Source organism: Rhinichthys klamathensis, unplaced genomic scaffold (genome assembly GCF_029890125.1).
Source record: "Rhinichthys klamathensis goyatoka isolate OS25496 unplaced genomic scaffold, OSU_Roscu_1.1 h1tg000170l_1, whole genome shotgun sequence".
Classification (NCBI taxonomy): Eukaryota; Metazoa; Chordata; class Actinopteri; order Cypriniformes; family Leuciscidae; genus Rhinichthys; species Rhinichthys klamathensis.
Window position 1 is genome coordinate 3,517,829 of NW_026606701.1, and position 18,112 is coordinate 3,535,940.

At 40.3% G+C, this 18,112-nt stretch overlaps 1 protein-coding gene across 1 annotated transcript in view; it reads left to right on the plus strand.

Annotated features, from left to right (window-relative positions):
- LOC130091743 (kinesin-like protein KIF26A) overlaps positions 1 to 16,668 on the plus strand; it is an 80,576-nt gene extending 63,908 nt beyond the window's left edge. Inside the window, exons 4-5 of the mRNA XM_056259794.1 lie at positions 13,931 to 14,094; positions 16,584 to 16,668. Of these exons, the coding sequence (XP_056115769.1) occupies positions 13,931 to 14,094; positions 16,584 to 16,668 (249 nt within the window). The remainder of the gene's footprint in view (positions 1 to 13,930; positions 14,095 to 16,583) is intronic.
- The last annotated feature ends 1,444 nt before the right edge of the window (positions 16,669 to 18,112 follow it).

The following is an 18,112-nucleotide window of genomic DNA, read 5'->3' on the forward strand; positions in this document are numbered from 1 at the left end:
CCCTCAGGTTGAAAAATCTTGGATATAAAATATTATTTCAAAAATATTAAAACAAATAAATTCTGTTAAAATACTATTAGTGAGCTGTGAGTATAACATGCAATTCTTGACTGAAGACGGGCTCCCCGCCATCATGTTTGTCAGAATGAATTCCAAAGGCAACAAGTGTGCATTCGGTAGTCCTCCTGTAACACCTCTACATAATACAGAATATTGCTGTAAAGAAAAGCTGACTGGCCCTGTGTCAAAGGAACACAATGGATGCTGTCTTCCCCCTCATCTCACAGGGTATAAAAATGCAATTAGACCTTGAAAGTCACAGCACATCCAAACCACACAGAAACACAAGGCTGTTAGCACCCTGGAGAACATTTCCACCCTTGTAGACAAAGACATTGTGCCATGAATTTCAATAGAGCACTTTCTTTGACAAAGTGTTTTGTCCTTTTTTTATTCCTAAAGGTGTATTTCTGCTGTTTTGTTTAGTATATTTTCAGCACTTTAAAGACCATAGCCTATAATACACCTTTAGCAAACCGCAAAACTGTGTCAGGAAAATGGGATGGAAAGTCATATATTTTATCCATACATCCCACTTAGTATAATATCAGCTTGGAGGGAGCCAGTGTAGGACGGGCCTCATTGCTTGTCCTCAGGCCTAAGTGCCACCCACAGCCCACTAATGGGCCTTCTCTGGCAGCAGGGCTCTTTTAAGGCCTTGAGGAGCCCCGCACAAGCTTTATTTGAATGTGTGGAGGCAGCCAAAAGTGTAAATTGTCAACAGATGGGACTGCAGTCTCACCTGGTGTGAAAAAATGCCACCTGACGTCCATCTGGGATGGTTGTCTGCTAGACTGCACATGCTGCCCTGTTTTAACTTGGCAGTGGTCTCATCCTGTGAAGGACGTTAAGGGCCTCCTCTGCAGCTTTTAAAAACAGCAGACCAAATTTAACAATTTAATTTCCTTTCCTGTCCTGTCCTGCAGTGGAGAAACACTCATTACTTACAGTGACTTTTAATAATAATGTGATCTGGTTATGTTTGATTTGGTAGCAGGGTTTAAGGGTTTATAAATTGTTTTTGTGGCTAGCAGATTGCTGTCGTCTGACAACATTTAATATAGACTGATAATTAATAGCGTTTCAGAGGGGCTGCTCTCTCCTGTCACCACTTGTGCTAGTGAATGCTCTATAAATGTCAAAGTTAAAGTCCAATGTGACCTCTTTGCTGTCACTGAGCTCCATCTGCTGCTGGGTTTTATTGGAACACAGCTGTGCCCATCTAACACACACTTGTGAGCCTGTGTGTGTGTGTGTGTGTGTGTGTGTGTGTGTGAGAGAGAGAGAGAGAGAGAGAGAGAGAGAGAGAGAGAGAGAGAGAGAGAGAGAGAGAGAGAGAGAGAGAGAGAGAGAGAGAGAGAGAGAGAGAGAGAGAGAGAGAGAGAGTTGTGCAATGTTGCACAATAAAGTAAAAAGCTCTGTATTGAAATGTTGACTACTGGGGAAGGTCATTATTTAATTTACCTTGATTTGACAAACTAAAATGGATGGCCATGGCTGTTATACAAAACTCAGATTTGCTGATGATTTGATGGATGAGCCTCTTTTTCCCCCCGCTGGCTGAAGTATCCAAACAAGTCTCCAAGCACTGTTAAAGTTATTCTAAAGGCGAGCACTGTAAATAATGCTGAAATAACCAAAGAATTTAATTATAATTTTTTTATAAGTTCTGCAACACAAGTAATCATCTAAACGGAGCTCTTCTATTACGATATATTCTGAAGTCGAACCAACATGCAAAGAAAGTCAGTTTAATTGAGGCAATTTTGGAGTTCAAATAGGCTTGCCTTACACTGTCAACCATGGTTTTGTGGATGAATCCTATTTGCCTCCTTCCCAGAATGCACTTCAGAAATCTTTCTAATATGCTGGTGCTCAAGAAACATTTCTTTTTATTATCAATGTTGAAACAAGGGCTGCTTAATATTTTTGTGGAAATAGTGATACATTTTTTTCAGGATTCTTTGATAATTAGAAAGTTTAAAATCCCTGACATGGTATAATTTCATTAGGACTGAATGAAATGATTAACACACATTATGGTTCTACTCCTTCCACATATGATATACATTTATATAAATAAGTTTAGACCGATTATAGTGATTGCTATCAGGATATGAGGAGACTTTCAACCAAGTGTGGCGCACAAGCCCTGAAAAGTGAAGCCAAAACGTCTCGATCGCCCCCCGGTGGCCGGTCCTAGTATAGGTCCCTATAGGTCCCCGCCTCCCCATGTTATTCAACGGCATGTGAGACCAACTAAACAATTCAATTACACTGCAAATCAAATTTTTTCCAAATATGGTTTCTGTCATTTACTGTAGTTTTTATCACGCTGATGTAATTTCAAGAGTTTGTTTTTAAAATAAGTTTGTTTTTAGTTAGTTATTTGATGCGGTGGTGGTGACGTCATGATTGACAGCTGTGATTGACAGGTTCTCTGAGCGAAGTAGTCACTGAAGCACCAACAGACTTTTTTTCGGGATCTTCGGAGGACTGAGGAGATTGGAGCTTTAAATTTAATATCTACATTTCTATAATTAATTTTTTAAAAAGTGCTTGCGATTGATTCTGCGAGAGTGAGGCCCAGTTAACACATAACGTTCCCCTAACGTTAGTTTTTGGTTCCCGTTTGGTTATTTTTTTGGGAACCAAATACTAACGTTAGGGGAACGTTCTTTTTAGGTTTTATTTTTATGTAACCATAAAAAAACGTTCCCAGAACGATGCAGGGTGGTTACTTTTAAATAACCCAAAAATAACTTATAAAGAACGTTCCCTAATGGTTATATTTAAGTTATTTTTTTGTAACCATAAAACAACGTTCCCAGAACGTTGCTGGAAGGTTCTCTTTTTAATAACCTCAAAACAACTTATAGAGAACGTTCCCTAATGGTTATTTTTAAGTTATTGTTTTGCAACCATAAAACAACGTTCCCAGAACGTTGCTGGAAGGTTATTTTTGAATAACCTCAAAACAACTTATAAAGAAGGTTCCCTAATGGTTATTTTTAAGTTATTGTTTTGCAACCATAAAACAACGTTGCCAGAACGTTGCTGGAAGGTTATTTTTGAATAACCTCAAAACAACTTATAAAGAACGTTGCTTTAATGACTATTTTTTAAGTTATTGTTTTGTTCTCAGAACGTTGCTGGAAGGTTCTATTGAGAAGGAAAAAATAAGTTGTAACCTTCCATAATGTGATCATGCAATAAATGCTACAATGACTTGTGCATCAATAATGCGCTTATTTTCTGGGGCGGCACCTAGAAATGCACATAATGGATTTATTTTCGTTTTGAATTGTTTTGTGCATTCTATAGTTCCTCATGTCTGTGAGGCATACCTGAGTTTCGGTTAATTAATTTATGATAAGATTTGCTCTCCAGTTCACGCAATGCAATCGCGCCGCGCCTCCATGTCATGTCTGCTATATGTTTGATTCTTATTTATTATAGCAATTGGTTGATGGAAATTTGATTAAAATTAAGATAAAATTTATACAAAACGAAATTCACTTTAAAGAAAGGCTTTCCACAAAACAAAACTTAATGAAGTGGTCAAAATCATGTCTGACCCATCATGTCTCCCGATATATTGCTCAACTCATGTTGTTCAATTTTCATAATCATCAGATGGGGAAAAAAAAAAAAATATTAGTTCAACAAATATGAAACTAAATGTGCTTATTTAATGGCTACATTTAGTTTCATATTTGTTAAACTATTATAGAACGGGCCATAGATCTCCAAAATTAGTTTTAAATTCATAATTTAATATTTATGAGATTTTTTTAAAGTAATGTTCTAATTCTAGATATTTATATTTGTAAATGCTGCAATCATGCATGCTTTTGATGTGCTTTAATCAATGGCCGTGCGCGTGAACTTTCGAGTCGCAAACATTGGAGCGGCGCAGAGTTGCCATGGAAACGACGCGGGACTACTGCGACTGACAAGCAGCAAAACTCCCTCTCTCGCTGTTGTTTTCACTGCTTTCAGGTGAGATTAGTCTCTAAAATCACACAAATAATACACACAACTGTTCTTGACACTTCTCTTACTTGTAATTGACACACTTTTGTTGAATATTTACTTTATACACATGGTTTAGTGTCTTCGGAAAAAGTCCGTTAGCATCTAAACCGTTTTCAGAAGAGGTAAGTTAGCAGCTATCGTTAAGCTAACATTAACTCGGTTGAGCTTTTGTTTATGAAAGTTTGGGCTTTTAATAATCTCTTATGTGTAGATGAGAGTTTTTGTAAAGGTTTTACTTGGAAGTGAGCTAATTTATTTAACATAAATGTAAACAAAGGTATGTAGCCTACTGTTAATCGGTGACGTCACTTACATGGAGCTTGAACATTGGCTGAAACTAGCTGCTCAGTGGTAAACAAATATTGATAAAAAAAAAATTCTGTGATTTCAGCAGCAACAAAATAACACCTCTAAAACAGAGTGGAAGCTCCACGGCTTCAACATTTCTGAAGAAAGCTGCTGCCAGAGATGTAGGAAACACAGGTGAACCGAGGAAGCTCGTTAAATAACTTCCATTTTGTCACAATATTTTATCTATATCACCACTCATGTCATTTTCTTATTTTTTTTTAATTGATCAAATTTACATTTTTAAAGTGTATAATTTATTTTAAGGTTTTGACATCCAAACAAGTGACACTGTATGAGCAATACTAAATGAATAAGCAAACCTAAAAATAAATTCTGTTATCCTAATTAAGAAATTATTTTCTGTATATTCTTTCTCTTTTCTGCATTTCCCCTCTGCTGTAGCTTTTTCCTTTTAATAAACCTGGCATTGTATAATAATATTGTTGGCTCAGGCTCTGTGACAAATGGTTTGTTGTGTTCCTAGATCCTTCAATGTTGATGCCCTGCACAGCAGAGGAGTTTTTGTCCTGATCATCATCTCGAAGACGCTATGAACAGTGTTGGGAGTAACGCGTTACAAAGGTAATACATTAGAGTAACATATTACTTTTTGCTGTAACACAGTAGTGGAAGGCATTACTAATCAATTTTCAGTAATATTTTACTCGTTACATGTTCAGTAAGGCTTGCGTTACAACAGACTTTTAGTTTTAATTGTATAACAAACAAAAAAACAGCAAGACCGCGAGACATTAACGAATGAAAAATGCAAGTAGGTTAAGTTACCTGTTCGTGGTCAGTCAGTAGCCGCGTGTGGTGTCCAAGTTTGTAAATAAAGACTAAATGGCAGCGTCTGATATATATGTATTGCGATTTATTTTTTACAGGAGTGCTGTGAGGCATGATTTCGGCCTCTGTGCTCGCGCTGGCCAGTGGAAAAGCGGCTAATGGATGAAGATGGCAATGGCATGAAGAAGACTATACATTCACGAGATGGATGTATGCGCATTAGGCTAATCGTTCTGTGTTTTCTTTCTAAACAGTTAGGCTATGTTTAGGTGGTATTTTTCATGTTTTAATCACGCAATCATGTTTTTGGTGCGGTGGTGACGCGTTCATGTAACATGTAAGTAAGGGTGGCGGCGGCGCTGCCGATAAAGCACCTAAAAGCGGTCACAAAGAACCGACAAAAGCATTGATTATGAATGTCAAATATAGATAGATATATATAAAATCACCAACTAACCCCCGTAAATGTTGAAAATACTGTACGATCCCATGAGAAACATTATATAATAATGTTACTATTTGTTATATTTGCAGATGACTGTGGTGAAGATGGAAGAGGCTTTCAAGTGCATGATCTACAATTAGACTACTAATAAAAATGTTTTCGTAGTTACTTTGTTTTCGTTTCGCCTTTTGCGCATGTGTTAAATGTGATGCATAGCCTATATGATTGTGGTTTTGTGTGTGTGTGTGTGTGTGTGTGTGTTTAATCAACAATTAAACAATGAATCGACAAAAACATGGACTGTATAGGTTGATTATTTATATAGATTTACTGTTGTATTTTATTTAAGTAAAAAAAAAAAGATGAATTGTTGTTGAACGTAAAGAGAACTTTACGGGCTAACTAAAAACAAACCATGTTCTGGGAACCAAAAACTAACGTTCTGAGAACTAAAAGCTAACGTTCTGGGAACCAAAAACTAACGTTCTGGGAACTAAAAACTAACGTTCTGGGAACTAAAAACTAACGTTCTGATAACGTTCTGGTAACCAAAAACTAACGGTCTGGGAACCAAAAACTAACTTTCTGAGAACCAAAAACTAACGTTATGAGAACGTTCTGGGAACCAAAAACTAACGTTCTGAGAACGTTAAGAAAACTTTCCTGGCTAACCAAAAACAAACTATAAAAAATAACGTTCTGAGAACCAAAAAATAACGTTCAGAGAACGTTCTGGGAACCAAAATCTAACGTTCTGAGAACGTTCTGGGAACCAAAAATTGTTAGCTGGGGGGCGGGGCCTTGATTTCGCGGCTTTACTTCCCGCTCACTACTGCGCATGTCTGGTCCCGAAATCGCTTCTGCGCAGACTCAAGTTCCAAGATGTCAGCGCCATATCGGGATACTGGCAGCTTCACTCCTGACCAATGGAAGATAGCGAAGGGGCGTCGTCCATCTTTTTTTACAGTCTATGCTTTCAACCAGCATAACAGAAAAGAATTTCTGTAGAGAATCACCTCTACAGTTAACTTTAAGTTAATAAATTTGACTCAAAAAAAGAAAAAAGAAAAAAAGAAGATAATCCATGCATCCTTGTTGCCTTCATTTTTTTGGTAACGTATAATTAGTTTAAATGAACATAGTCTGTCCATTCTGATCTCCCTCTTTCGGCATCCTTCTGGGCTCTAATTGTGGCCCCTGACATGAGACTGTAATTACGGCTGGAGTGAAGGGAGGTAGATTAGCACACAGCCATGGTGGGTGTTTGAGATGAGTCTCTCTGGAGCTGAAGATCCTGCACGTGTGTGCTAGAGATTTTTCTGTGCTCGTTATCTCAACATCAAGCTGTCAGCAGATCACAGCTACTCCAGTTTTCCCAGATTCTGTTGTACCTGATTCCTTCTCATTTCCTCATCATTTCCTCAATTTTTTCCACTTCTATCCATGAGTACATGTGTATATGCTTGTTCTGTCATGTTCTACTTGTTGTCTTTTCTTTAAGTTAGAAAATTCTAATTAAAACTTACATCATGAATGCATATACTGTATATGTACAAAAGTTATTTTAGGATGTTGTGCTAGCTGCCAGATCTATATTAGTTCCAGTCATGCATAGGGATGGGAATCGAGAACCGGTTCTTCTTCAGAACCGGTGCCCAGTGAATCGATTCCTTGGAACCGTTAGTATTCCTGCTTAACGATTCCGCTTATCGTTTCCGCTCCTTGCGAATGTGTCATGACGTCACACACGTGCTGCGTTGTTTTGGTTCAGAACGCAGCAAACGAGGCATCGAGGCAGAAGCGCTCTAAAGTTTGGTTAAAAGACGACAATATATGAGGCGCCGTCTAGAGCTTAAATCAAACTTCATTCACGCACACATAGGCTATATGAAACACTTGCACACACATATACTACGTAGTCAAACATACATGTATACTGCTGAATGCGCAAACAAATACATATAAAATGCACACCGACACACCTAAAGTCACTCACGCACATACTGTACACGCAAACTCTACACACACGAGATGCGCGGAACTCTCCAGGCACATACTCATATGAGACGCGCGCGCGCACACACAAACTCTCCACGCACATACTCATATGAGACGCGAGCACAAAAACACACAAACTCGCGCACATACTCATATGAGACGCGAGCACACACACGAACTCGCGCACATACTCAGTATGACGGCGCCTCATAACAATACGGTCACTTGCTACCATAGACTGTAAAAAATAGATTGCAACCCTATTTGTTTACAGCTTGCAACACGTGTAAAATTTCCATTTCGTCAAAGGGGGGAACTACCTCCAATATGCAGAAACATTTGACCACACAGCAAGCCGTGTAACATTATACACTGATGAATGAGCGCTGCTTTTAAATGAACATTTCTTTAAAACAAAATTGATTTGACAGAATTTCATTTTCTTAATGGCATAAAAAGACTTTAGTCCCATGAAACTTGAATGTCACTGTTTCTGACACTTCGACTTCCCCGAACAGGCGAACACGTGCGCACGCCACGCACACATCACTTTTGAAGTAAAATTGAAAATTGATGATGCAGTGCATGTAATGCATATCGAATTGAACTGAATCGATGACATGATAATCGTATTCGAAACGAACCGAACTGTGAGACCAGTGTAGGTTCACCAATAATACTCTGTGCTGTGTCTTCTGATCAGATATTAAAGCGAGTTAATACAAACAATTGTACTTATGTCACCCAATGAGAATCAATAAGGAATCGAATCGATAAGCAATATCGATAATGGAATCGGAATTGTTAAATTCTTATCAATTCCCATCCCTAGTCATGCACCTTTTTTTTTTATTTTTAAAATAAAAAAATAGGTAGGTTACTTGGTGCCTGTGATGATCTGTAACATGATGCGGTGAAGGCAGAGAGGAGGCTGGATCCAAACGCAGTGTACACGCTTTATTTAAACAAACTATAAACTTAAACAGAGACTCAGAACTTGGAACAGGAATCTTTACACAGGAACGACCAACACTCACGTTAATCCTGGAACAGAACATACATTCAACAACTCACAAAGACTGGGCAGAAACACAGGGCTTAAATAATCAGGGACAAACGAGCTAGACAGGATAACAAGGGGGCGTGGTTAACAAGAAACACCTGGGATAACTAATGGACAAGACAGGGAACCACTAAACATGACAAGACACAAACCCACATCGTGACATAACCCCCCCCTTAAGGAGCGGCTTCCAGACGCTCCAAAGACGATCCAGGTGGGGGGTAAAGCGAAGGCGATCCTGGGGGAGGGATGGAGGGCCAGGCCCGTGCAGGGGAACGGGACCAGGACATAGCCACGACGGGCCTGGACCGCAGAGCGTGGGCGGCCAGGGCGGAGCAGGACGAGATGGCGGCCAGGGCGGAGCAGGACGAGATGGCGGCCATGGAGGTGAAGCCCCTGCAGACGACCATGGCGGCGCAGCCCTCATGGTCTCCTCACCGGACCCTTGGCCCCCCCCCCCCCCCAAAAATACTTGGGGAAATCCACGGGTTCAGGAAAGCCCTCCCGGAGCTTGAAGGGCGCAGGCAGGGCGAGGCGCAGAGGCGGGGCCGGCAGGGCGAGGCGCAGAGGCGGCAGGGCGAGGCGCAGAGGCGGCAAGCGAGGCGCAGAGGCGGGGCCGGCAGGGAGAGGCATCTGGGAACGCCCTCCGGAGCCTGGCGAGCCAAACGAGTCCTCATCTTCCTTCTGCGACGGCGCTTCACTGGGCTTTGATCTTTCACTTGGCTGGATTCACTCACTTGGTTAGATTCAGCACTCGATTCACTTGTCTCGGCACTAGACTCACTTGACTCGGCTCTTGACTCACTCGATTCACTTGACACAGCACTTGATTCACTTGACACAGCACTTGACTTACTTGATTTATTCGGCTCGGCACTTGACTCGGGGCTAGATTCACTTGACTCACTTGACTCACTTGACTCACTTGACGCGTTCAAACTCCGGTTCGGCCGGCGAAACCTCCGCCGCGGTCTCTGGATTAGCAAATTCAACAGAACCAGTGCGGAATACAGGCTCGAGGGGTCCGACACGAAGAGTGGGTTTGGCGGAGCAGACGTGCAGCGCGGGTTCGGCTGAGCAGACGTGAGGCGCGGGCTTGAGGAGCGCGGTCTCGGCTGGGCTGACGTGCCGCTTCTCCTCCACGCCCACAGTAAATGATGAACCACTCCAGAAGAGGGCCAGGTTGACATACCCCTCCAGGGTCCAGCTGGTACAGTCATCCGGCATTAACTGGGCAACGTCCTCGTCCAACCTGCTCCAAAACAAGTCCATGAGCTCGAGGTCGTCTAAAGCCCCCAGACGACAGCACGACATAAAGTCCCTCACGTACCTCTCGATGGACTGGCCTTCCTGAAATATCGAGGCAAGGAAACTTCTGAGGGCCTGGTTGCTGACAACTGCTGGATCCATATTGTGGTGAATTGTTCTGTGATGATCTGTAACATGATGCGGTGAAGGCAGAGAGGAGGCTGGATCCAAACGCAGTGTACACGCTTTATTAAAACAAACTATAAACAGAGACTCAGAACTTGGAACAGGAATCTTTACACAGGAACGACCAACACTCACGTTAATCCTGGAACAGAACATACATTCAACAACTCACAAAGACAGGGCAGAAACACAGGGCTTAAATAATCAGGGACAAACGAGCTAGACAGGATAACAAGGGGGCGTGGTTAACAAGAAACACCTGGGATTACTAATGGACAAGACAGGGAACCACTAAACATGACAAGACACAAACCCACCTCGTGACAGTGCCTTTGGTGAAATAACACATGACCAAAGAGATTATTTAGAAACTCATGGGTTCATTGTGAATGTTTAAGATTTGTTAGACTAGCGCTGCAGTTTTTAATTTAGCATGCCTGGGAACTCAAATTGTACACAGTCAAGAATTTACTACAGTAAAAAACTGTTAATTGTTTGTTAACTGTCAATACTTATCATATATGCTGAAAGACTGTACATGGTTTAAAGTGACATTATGTGTAATTTTACTGTAAAATACTGCCAAATTTGTTAAAAGGAATTACCATATGGTGAAAAACAGTAAAATTACATTCCCAGAAGTGCCTACATGATTGGATCATTATATGCGTCGGGGACGCATATAGGGGACGTCTCCCAGCCACCCCCTGCAGCTGCCTTTACAGGGGTGTTGACCCCCAAACATTGTGTTTCCTCCGGAGCCACAGCCAGTAGCTCGCTTTCTCAGCGTCCTCTCCCAACTCCTTTTATAGTTTTCCGCAGGTTTGACCCCGCCACTCCTGCCCCATGGAGCAGTTGGACTGCTGTTCTGCCCACAAAGCCCTGGAACCCGGTATTAGTTCACCTGGTTAGTCTTAGTACTTCAGTTCTTGTGTTTTCAGTGTTTGGTTGTCCAGTCTAATCTATTCAACGTCAATGCTACTCTGAGTTTACCTGTCTACCCTTTTTGGATGCTATTAAAGACCGTTTTGAATCTTCATCTTCCTCGTCTTGTGTGTTCTACCACACAGTTGTGACATTATGGAAAAGAGCAGCTTTGACATTTTCGTAATAATTGTGTTTTAAAATCATACAAGTTTAAGCAACTTGAGTGTGTAACAGCTTATGCAAAGATACCAATATTTATTGAAGTTATCTTAAAATGACTGGGCTTAGAATTATAAGGGGGCTTGAATGACACTTATGTTTGGCCCTTGTATCTTTAGAGGAATTTGGAAGATTAATTGTTTACAATGTGAAAGCACACTAAGTCTCACATAACAGATAGCAGGTGCATTTGATCTGGAGCTACTTGTTAAACTCCTCATGAATAGTTCCTGGAGTGCCTTGCTCATGAGCACAAATATCTAGTGGTTTTCTTCAGCATTTGAACTTTGCTGGTTTCCCTCAGCCAATAGCCTAACACCACTGCATTTATATAAAAACAATACCCATAAAGCAAGGATGATGGGTGTTATAGCTGTTAAAAAGAGAAAATGGTTTTGTTATATTTATTAGTATGACTGAGAAGTGGCCCCTTGTATAGTTCATGGGCTGCTTGGCTGCTTTCATATTACTTCTGCACGAGAAGGCCTTGCATTTTTGTCACCAGTATTTGCGAAGTATCCCACAGGATTTCATTACTTTACAGCAGGCTGTGCTTGTGATATTATGGAATGTGTTTGTAATCCTGTTAGCCAAAGACTGAAAGAGTGTAGAGAAAAAGCACACTCTTCAGCAACCTACTCTCCTCCAGACACAATCATGCCATGACTGCAGTGTTTATCTGGTGTAAACTAGAGCTGTGATAATCAACAGGGTACTGAAATGATTATAAGTAATAAAAAAAAAATGTTGTTATCATTTGAAAAAAAATGATTTCAAAACAAATTTTCCGTGACGGCACGTATCACACTAGAATTGTGGGCGATTTTGCTTCAGTTTGGAACAAACCAAACTATTCAGGATGGATGTAAAACAAAGTTCTGAATAGAGTTATGAAGTTACTTGTGCAAATAGTCTGAAAAGAGGTCAAAACATTCTTGAGGAGCAAATCCGATGCTTCCTTCTACTGCGGTCTGCTCCATAACTCCCCCCATCTCATGTATTTTCTCACAGAGACCTTAAAGCTCCAGTAGGGAGTTTTGAGAAAACGTTGACTTAGCCTGAAAATTTGAACAAGCACAACTTACAGGTCCCACCCCCTTGCTCTCTGCTGCGCTACAGCCCTCCCTCCACAGCGGAGCCTGTCGTGAACGCGCAGGCTAGTAAACAGGGCCACCGATAACAGCGGATAAAAAATTATATGGCACATTCACTAATAGGGACTAAACGTCAATAATATGCTTTACATTGACTATGGCCTGCCCATACTTTGACTACAAACTTGGTCCTCAAATCATTATGTATTTTGCAATAGCCTACATGTAACTTTATAACGTTGCACTCTTTCTATAAGTTATAAATAGCTAGTAAGATAACGTTAATATAACGGTAACTAACGTTACAGTATGTAAGTAATTATTCTAGCGATATATAATGCTAGATAAGGTGTGCTAGTACATTATTTCAGCAACATGACAAGCCAGTGAATTAGCAGGTTTCAATTGTTGCTTAGCAGAGTGCGTGACATTTTATCTACATCTTATGCGGCTAGAGTTTTGACACCGAGTCAATGGGCTCTGTGTAATTCTTTCTTTTTCGCTTGTTTATCGTCATCAGTCTTTTTCCTTTTACCTCTTTGTTTTATGAGCAGGTGTCACTCGAGAATTGGCAGTTTAGGTTGTTTCTCCGTCATAAGCACAGCTGCAGCACGCCGGCAATCTTGAGTTTGAACGACGGCTCGCGCTGTGCAAGAGAGGGGTGTGATCAGCGCGTACACGAGCGTGATTGACACTGCTAAGACACTCCTCCTGGCTCTGATTGGTTGTTTCTGACCGGGAGCGTGTATTTCTTGCAAATGGCAATAGGACCACTGGGAGGAGCCAGAGGAGCTTGATTTTTACACAGAATATCTGTCTCATATTCTACTGTCAGGACATAATGACAGTTTTAGCAAATACATTTTTTTCAAAAGTTACCTACAGCAGCTTCAATTATGATGCATTGATCATCATTGTTGTCATACTTCTCATCCTTATCTCATACTTAGTCATAGTTCACCCAAAAATGTATATTCTGTAGTCATATCCTGTATGTTTTTCTTCTGTGAAACATAAAAGAATATATTTTGGAAAAATGTGGTGTTGTTTTTTGTGTACAATTTTTGTGCATACAGGTTTGGAACGACATGAGGTTGAGGAAATGATCATTTTTACTTTTTTTATTTAAAGTCACCATGAAATTAAAATGGACAATTCTTATTTTTTTATGGAATATTGCTGTATTTTTTTTTTTATTCATATGTCCTCGCACTGTAGTCTTTAATCAAAATAACTTCTCCTTCCTCTTGCGCCGACACCTCTTCTCTGATGATGTGTTACTGGCGCGAGGACAGGGCAACCTGTCCCTCATAAACGATCCAATCAATTCCATCCAATCGTTGGACAAAATGAAGTCCTGCCCTACATTTTTTTTTGTTCGTGAAGCTGTTTCACTCTGATATACGTCACAATAAAGAAGAAAATACTAATCTCAACTTCCATTTCCATGATGACTTTAAAGCAACATTTACTACACTGTCATTCTAATAGTATTTCTCTCCCCCCCAACAGAGTCCTACCATAGAGAAGGACAGTTTGGCAACTGTAGCCTCCAGGTCCAGTCAGGCCAGTGCTGTACCCTTGGTTTCTCCATCAGGACATAAACTGACCCACCATGGCCAGCCAGCCATCCCACCAGCACCCCAAACCAGCTCAGCAGCCTCATTCTTCCTCAGGTAAGCTTAAAAGCCTGTACGCAGTGCATAGCCATCAATTCAGCTAATCGTGCTCGGTGGATCCCAGTTTCAATGTCTTAGTCCCAAGCCCTCGCTCGCAAGGAGCCAGAATCCTCCATAGCCTCTGGCAGTCACGTCACAGCAATGCTTTCTCAGCACCCGTGGAGACTGCCGTGATGTTGAGGGCAGTCCAGCCTAATGTGTTGAAATGTCATCGATCAATGCTCAGGCTTAACAGTCAGAGAGAGTGCAAAATCCAAATGGCAGAGGTCTCAAAGCTGGATTGTCCATGTATCCGCAGGGATAATAGTTAATCGCAATGTAGCAGACAAATTTTATGCCAACATTGTTCTTGAGGATTGATGGTTTAGTGTAACATTTAGAGGATATTCTATTAGTTTTAGAGAAATGTGTGCATTGAGCTCTCTCTGGAAAGAGGTCCAAACGTTCTTTTTCTGATTTAGTACAAATTTAAATTACAATTTAGAAACATTTTGGAAAGTTTTTAATTTCAATTTCAGTTTGAGTTCAATTCATTATTGAATTGATTAAATTATTGAATTAATAATTTTTTATCATTTTATGTTTAATGATTTAAATGATACATAGAGCATCTTAGAGTACTTCAATGGAAGCAAGAACATCTGGCCGTATGTACACATACAGTAACTTCTCATTGTCAAGTTTGGTTATTGGATTAGTGCCATAGAAACAGTGCAGAATCTTAAATTTTTGTTCTTCATAACTTTTTGTGTGTTTGTGTCAAAATTCTAAACCTTTCTGTTTATTAGCAGGTTTAAATTAAATTTTAAATCCCAGATTTCCAATGTGCTCTCAGTCCCCACTAAATATACATCAATGTATTGACAAAAACAGAGGCAGGTTCTTAGGTGCACAGGGGAGCATGAACAAGGATACAGATATACAGAATTCTGTCTCTCTATTTGTCATCATTATTTTGGTCAACAAAAAAGACAAAGGAACAAGCGACAGTGGTTCACCTGATAAACACAAACAGGAATTTGTGTTCATGGCCAAATGTCTGGGAATAGAATGAGATGCTTAGAGGTGTGAGACACTAATAGCTATGTGACACTGCATACAATTAGCCTATTGCCAGCAGAGCGCCTCATCTCTAGCTCACCACCTTCAGGACCACCTTCTGTAAATGACTGACAGACATCACCCCAGGGGGTTTGCCTTGGCCATTAAGTTAGTCATGCCATTGATTTTAGACACTGATCACTGTTTGACCTGTGCTTCTGTGCACATCATTAGGCATTACTGATAATCTTTTTCCATTTGAGTTGACCCGAATCTAGTGAATTAGTATGCACTGTCAGCAAAAGCACGTCTGTCTTTTTGATGCCCAGTGCACATAGTGGCTGATAAATAAGGTGGGTCATAAGGGAAGCTTTTGGCAGTGATTTGTGAGTACACTCAGTCAGTCCACAAATCCTGTGAAAGAAAGAATGTGTCATTATGTAAATGAGGAACGACTGACAAATAGACATTTTGAATATTGCTTAGACTGCCTGTGGCAAAATATGCATATTCATGGCAAAATGTTTTTCATGCTTTCCTCAATTATACGAGTCAGAGCAGCTCAAATGTCAGGCGTAGAAGTCGTGTCCTCTCCCTGGCCTTGACTTCCACCTGGAGCTCACACCTTGCACAGCAAGTTGCCATGGTTGCACAGTTGTGAAAGAAAGAGAGGCAGAAAAGGCAAAATAATTACGAGAAAGGAGGTAGAGAGGTGATCAGAAACATATAATTTAGGAACCCCTGTTGCTTTTTCTTTATTAAAGGCATTTTTTGGTAAAACTGAATCAGAATATTTATATACCGGTAGTTCCTTTTTCTAATTGTTAGCTGACCAATTGTTTGTACTTAGGCCGGCCTACAACAGAATGGGATCATAGATGATATGAAAGAAAAAAAAAAAAACTGTAAATGTGGCAGTTGTGTCATGGATGCTAAGAAGTTGAAGTTAAAAATGACATAGATATGGAAATGACTGCTTGGGGGAAAAAAAATTCTCAGTTGTCATTTTGGGGAGGAATGATGTGACGGGATCAGCACAGATCAACCAGTAAGTTTTTATGACTATACTCCTGACTATTCTCAAAATATGGTAAAACACATTTCCCTAAACTATCTGTCTGTCCGTCCGTCTCTGTAATTAGTATTATGCATAAACTAAAATAATGTTTGTCCATCAATTTCATGTCATTGATTTCTTTTCATTTATATCAATGTTAAACTTTAGAAAAACAAAAAGTTAGGGAAGAATACTTTGAAAATCACATTTCAGAGTAAGAAACGATCGTTTAAATGTTCTTTCCCCCCCATTTTTAAAAATGTATTCATTTACAAGTTATTAATTTAGTCGGAAAGTCAACATGTTTGAGAATGACCCATATAGAGCATACCATATTCCTAATGCGCTCCTATTGGGCCATCCAAGCCGTGTGTCTGTGTGAATCTAGGTTTTCAATGCAGCAAGAGAGCCCACTGGAGAGGCATACTGCAGCTCTGGTGACCTTTAACCCCAGTTGTTTCCCTTACAGATAAAAGATCAAGGAGGATTGTTGTGATAGAATCCCTTCCTCTCATCTGTTTAAAAGTCTCAGTCTAGTAAATATAGACACACACTCTCACTCACAGATTTGCCTTGGAGGTTTCAGGTATAAGTTTGTTTTTTATTTTCTGATATAGCGCAGCATAACCTTAAGTGAAGAGGTAAACACTCAGCTTTTGTGATGGAGGGATTTTTACACTTATATCTTGCAATCAGCAGCCCTGTGACCTTAAAGGATCACGACTGGATAAAGCAGATCAGTGATATGTTTTATAGCAAACATATATGTGTCATTTATTGTGTGTGATATACTTCACATCATGCATGATGCTGAATTGTGCAGAGGTTTGCAAAAAGCAAGTACCAGGAACAAGTGGGTTTTTACGACTGAAGGCCAGCTGTAATCTCGCCTTGAAAGATTTACAGATAAAAGCAGAGTGGCTTCTCCATGCCGTAGATGGGGACCGTCGCACCCCGGCTTTGATGTTGCTTTGTGACTGAGGGGCTCTCTCATGTGCTTTTCCATGGGCTTTCATCGGCACGCTGAGTGTGTATTATCTGCTGAAGTCATGCTTCGCATTATTGTCCTGCAGACTGCTGTGCTGAAATGCATAATCGTCAGGGAACAACAGAGACGACACCTGTTTGCATTGAATGAAAGTGCTCGTAATGAATGCTGGGTTTGGGAATGCATCATGTAACTGATGTGGCTGAACATGCATTTCTGCTTTTAACAAGTTCTATAACCTGCTTTTAACAAAAGCTTTTAGGTTTGACAGTTACCTTTCTCTGTGTGATACGCACTAATGTGTCGGCTTATCGTGGTTAGGAAAGGTTATAGCCAACAAAACTTCCTAAAAGCAAAAGCTTGTATGTAAATTTTTTGTGACGGTGCATTGGAGCTTCAACACAAAATCCAGTGTAACAAGACCTACTGCAGCATAGCAGTATAAATACAAAGCGTCTGTAGTATGAACTGACATTGTTTACTACTAGTCTCCACACTTCTCATTCTTTTTGTTTTGTTTATCACTTTGCATTATGCTTATCATCTGTTTTTTGAGCCAAGTGAACTTCCAAGAACCTTTTAAAAAAAGAAGGGAAGGGAGACGTTATGTCGATACTGACGTATTTGGCTCCTAGGCGGACCCAATACGTCAGTATCTGTGTAACTGAATGGGAAGTAAAGTTGCACCTACATGTTTACTAACTCTCATTAGATTGTAGTAGAGTATTGGTTAGTAGAGTCAGTAGAGACTGGTAGGGTTAGGGTTAGACTAAGTCGACATGTAGCTACAAAGTTATACTAGTCAGTAGAATGTCTGTTGGGGGACCATCACAATAAAGAGTTGGCAGTTATTTAGAAGGCAGTCTACTCTAATGAGAGTAAGTTGACATGTAGTTGCAAAGTTACTTATAGTCAACACAATGTTCAAA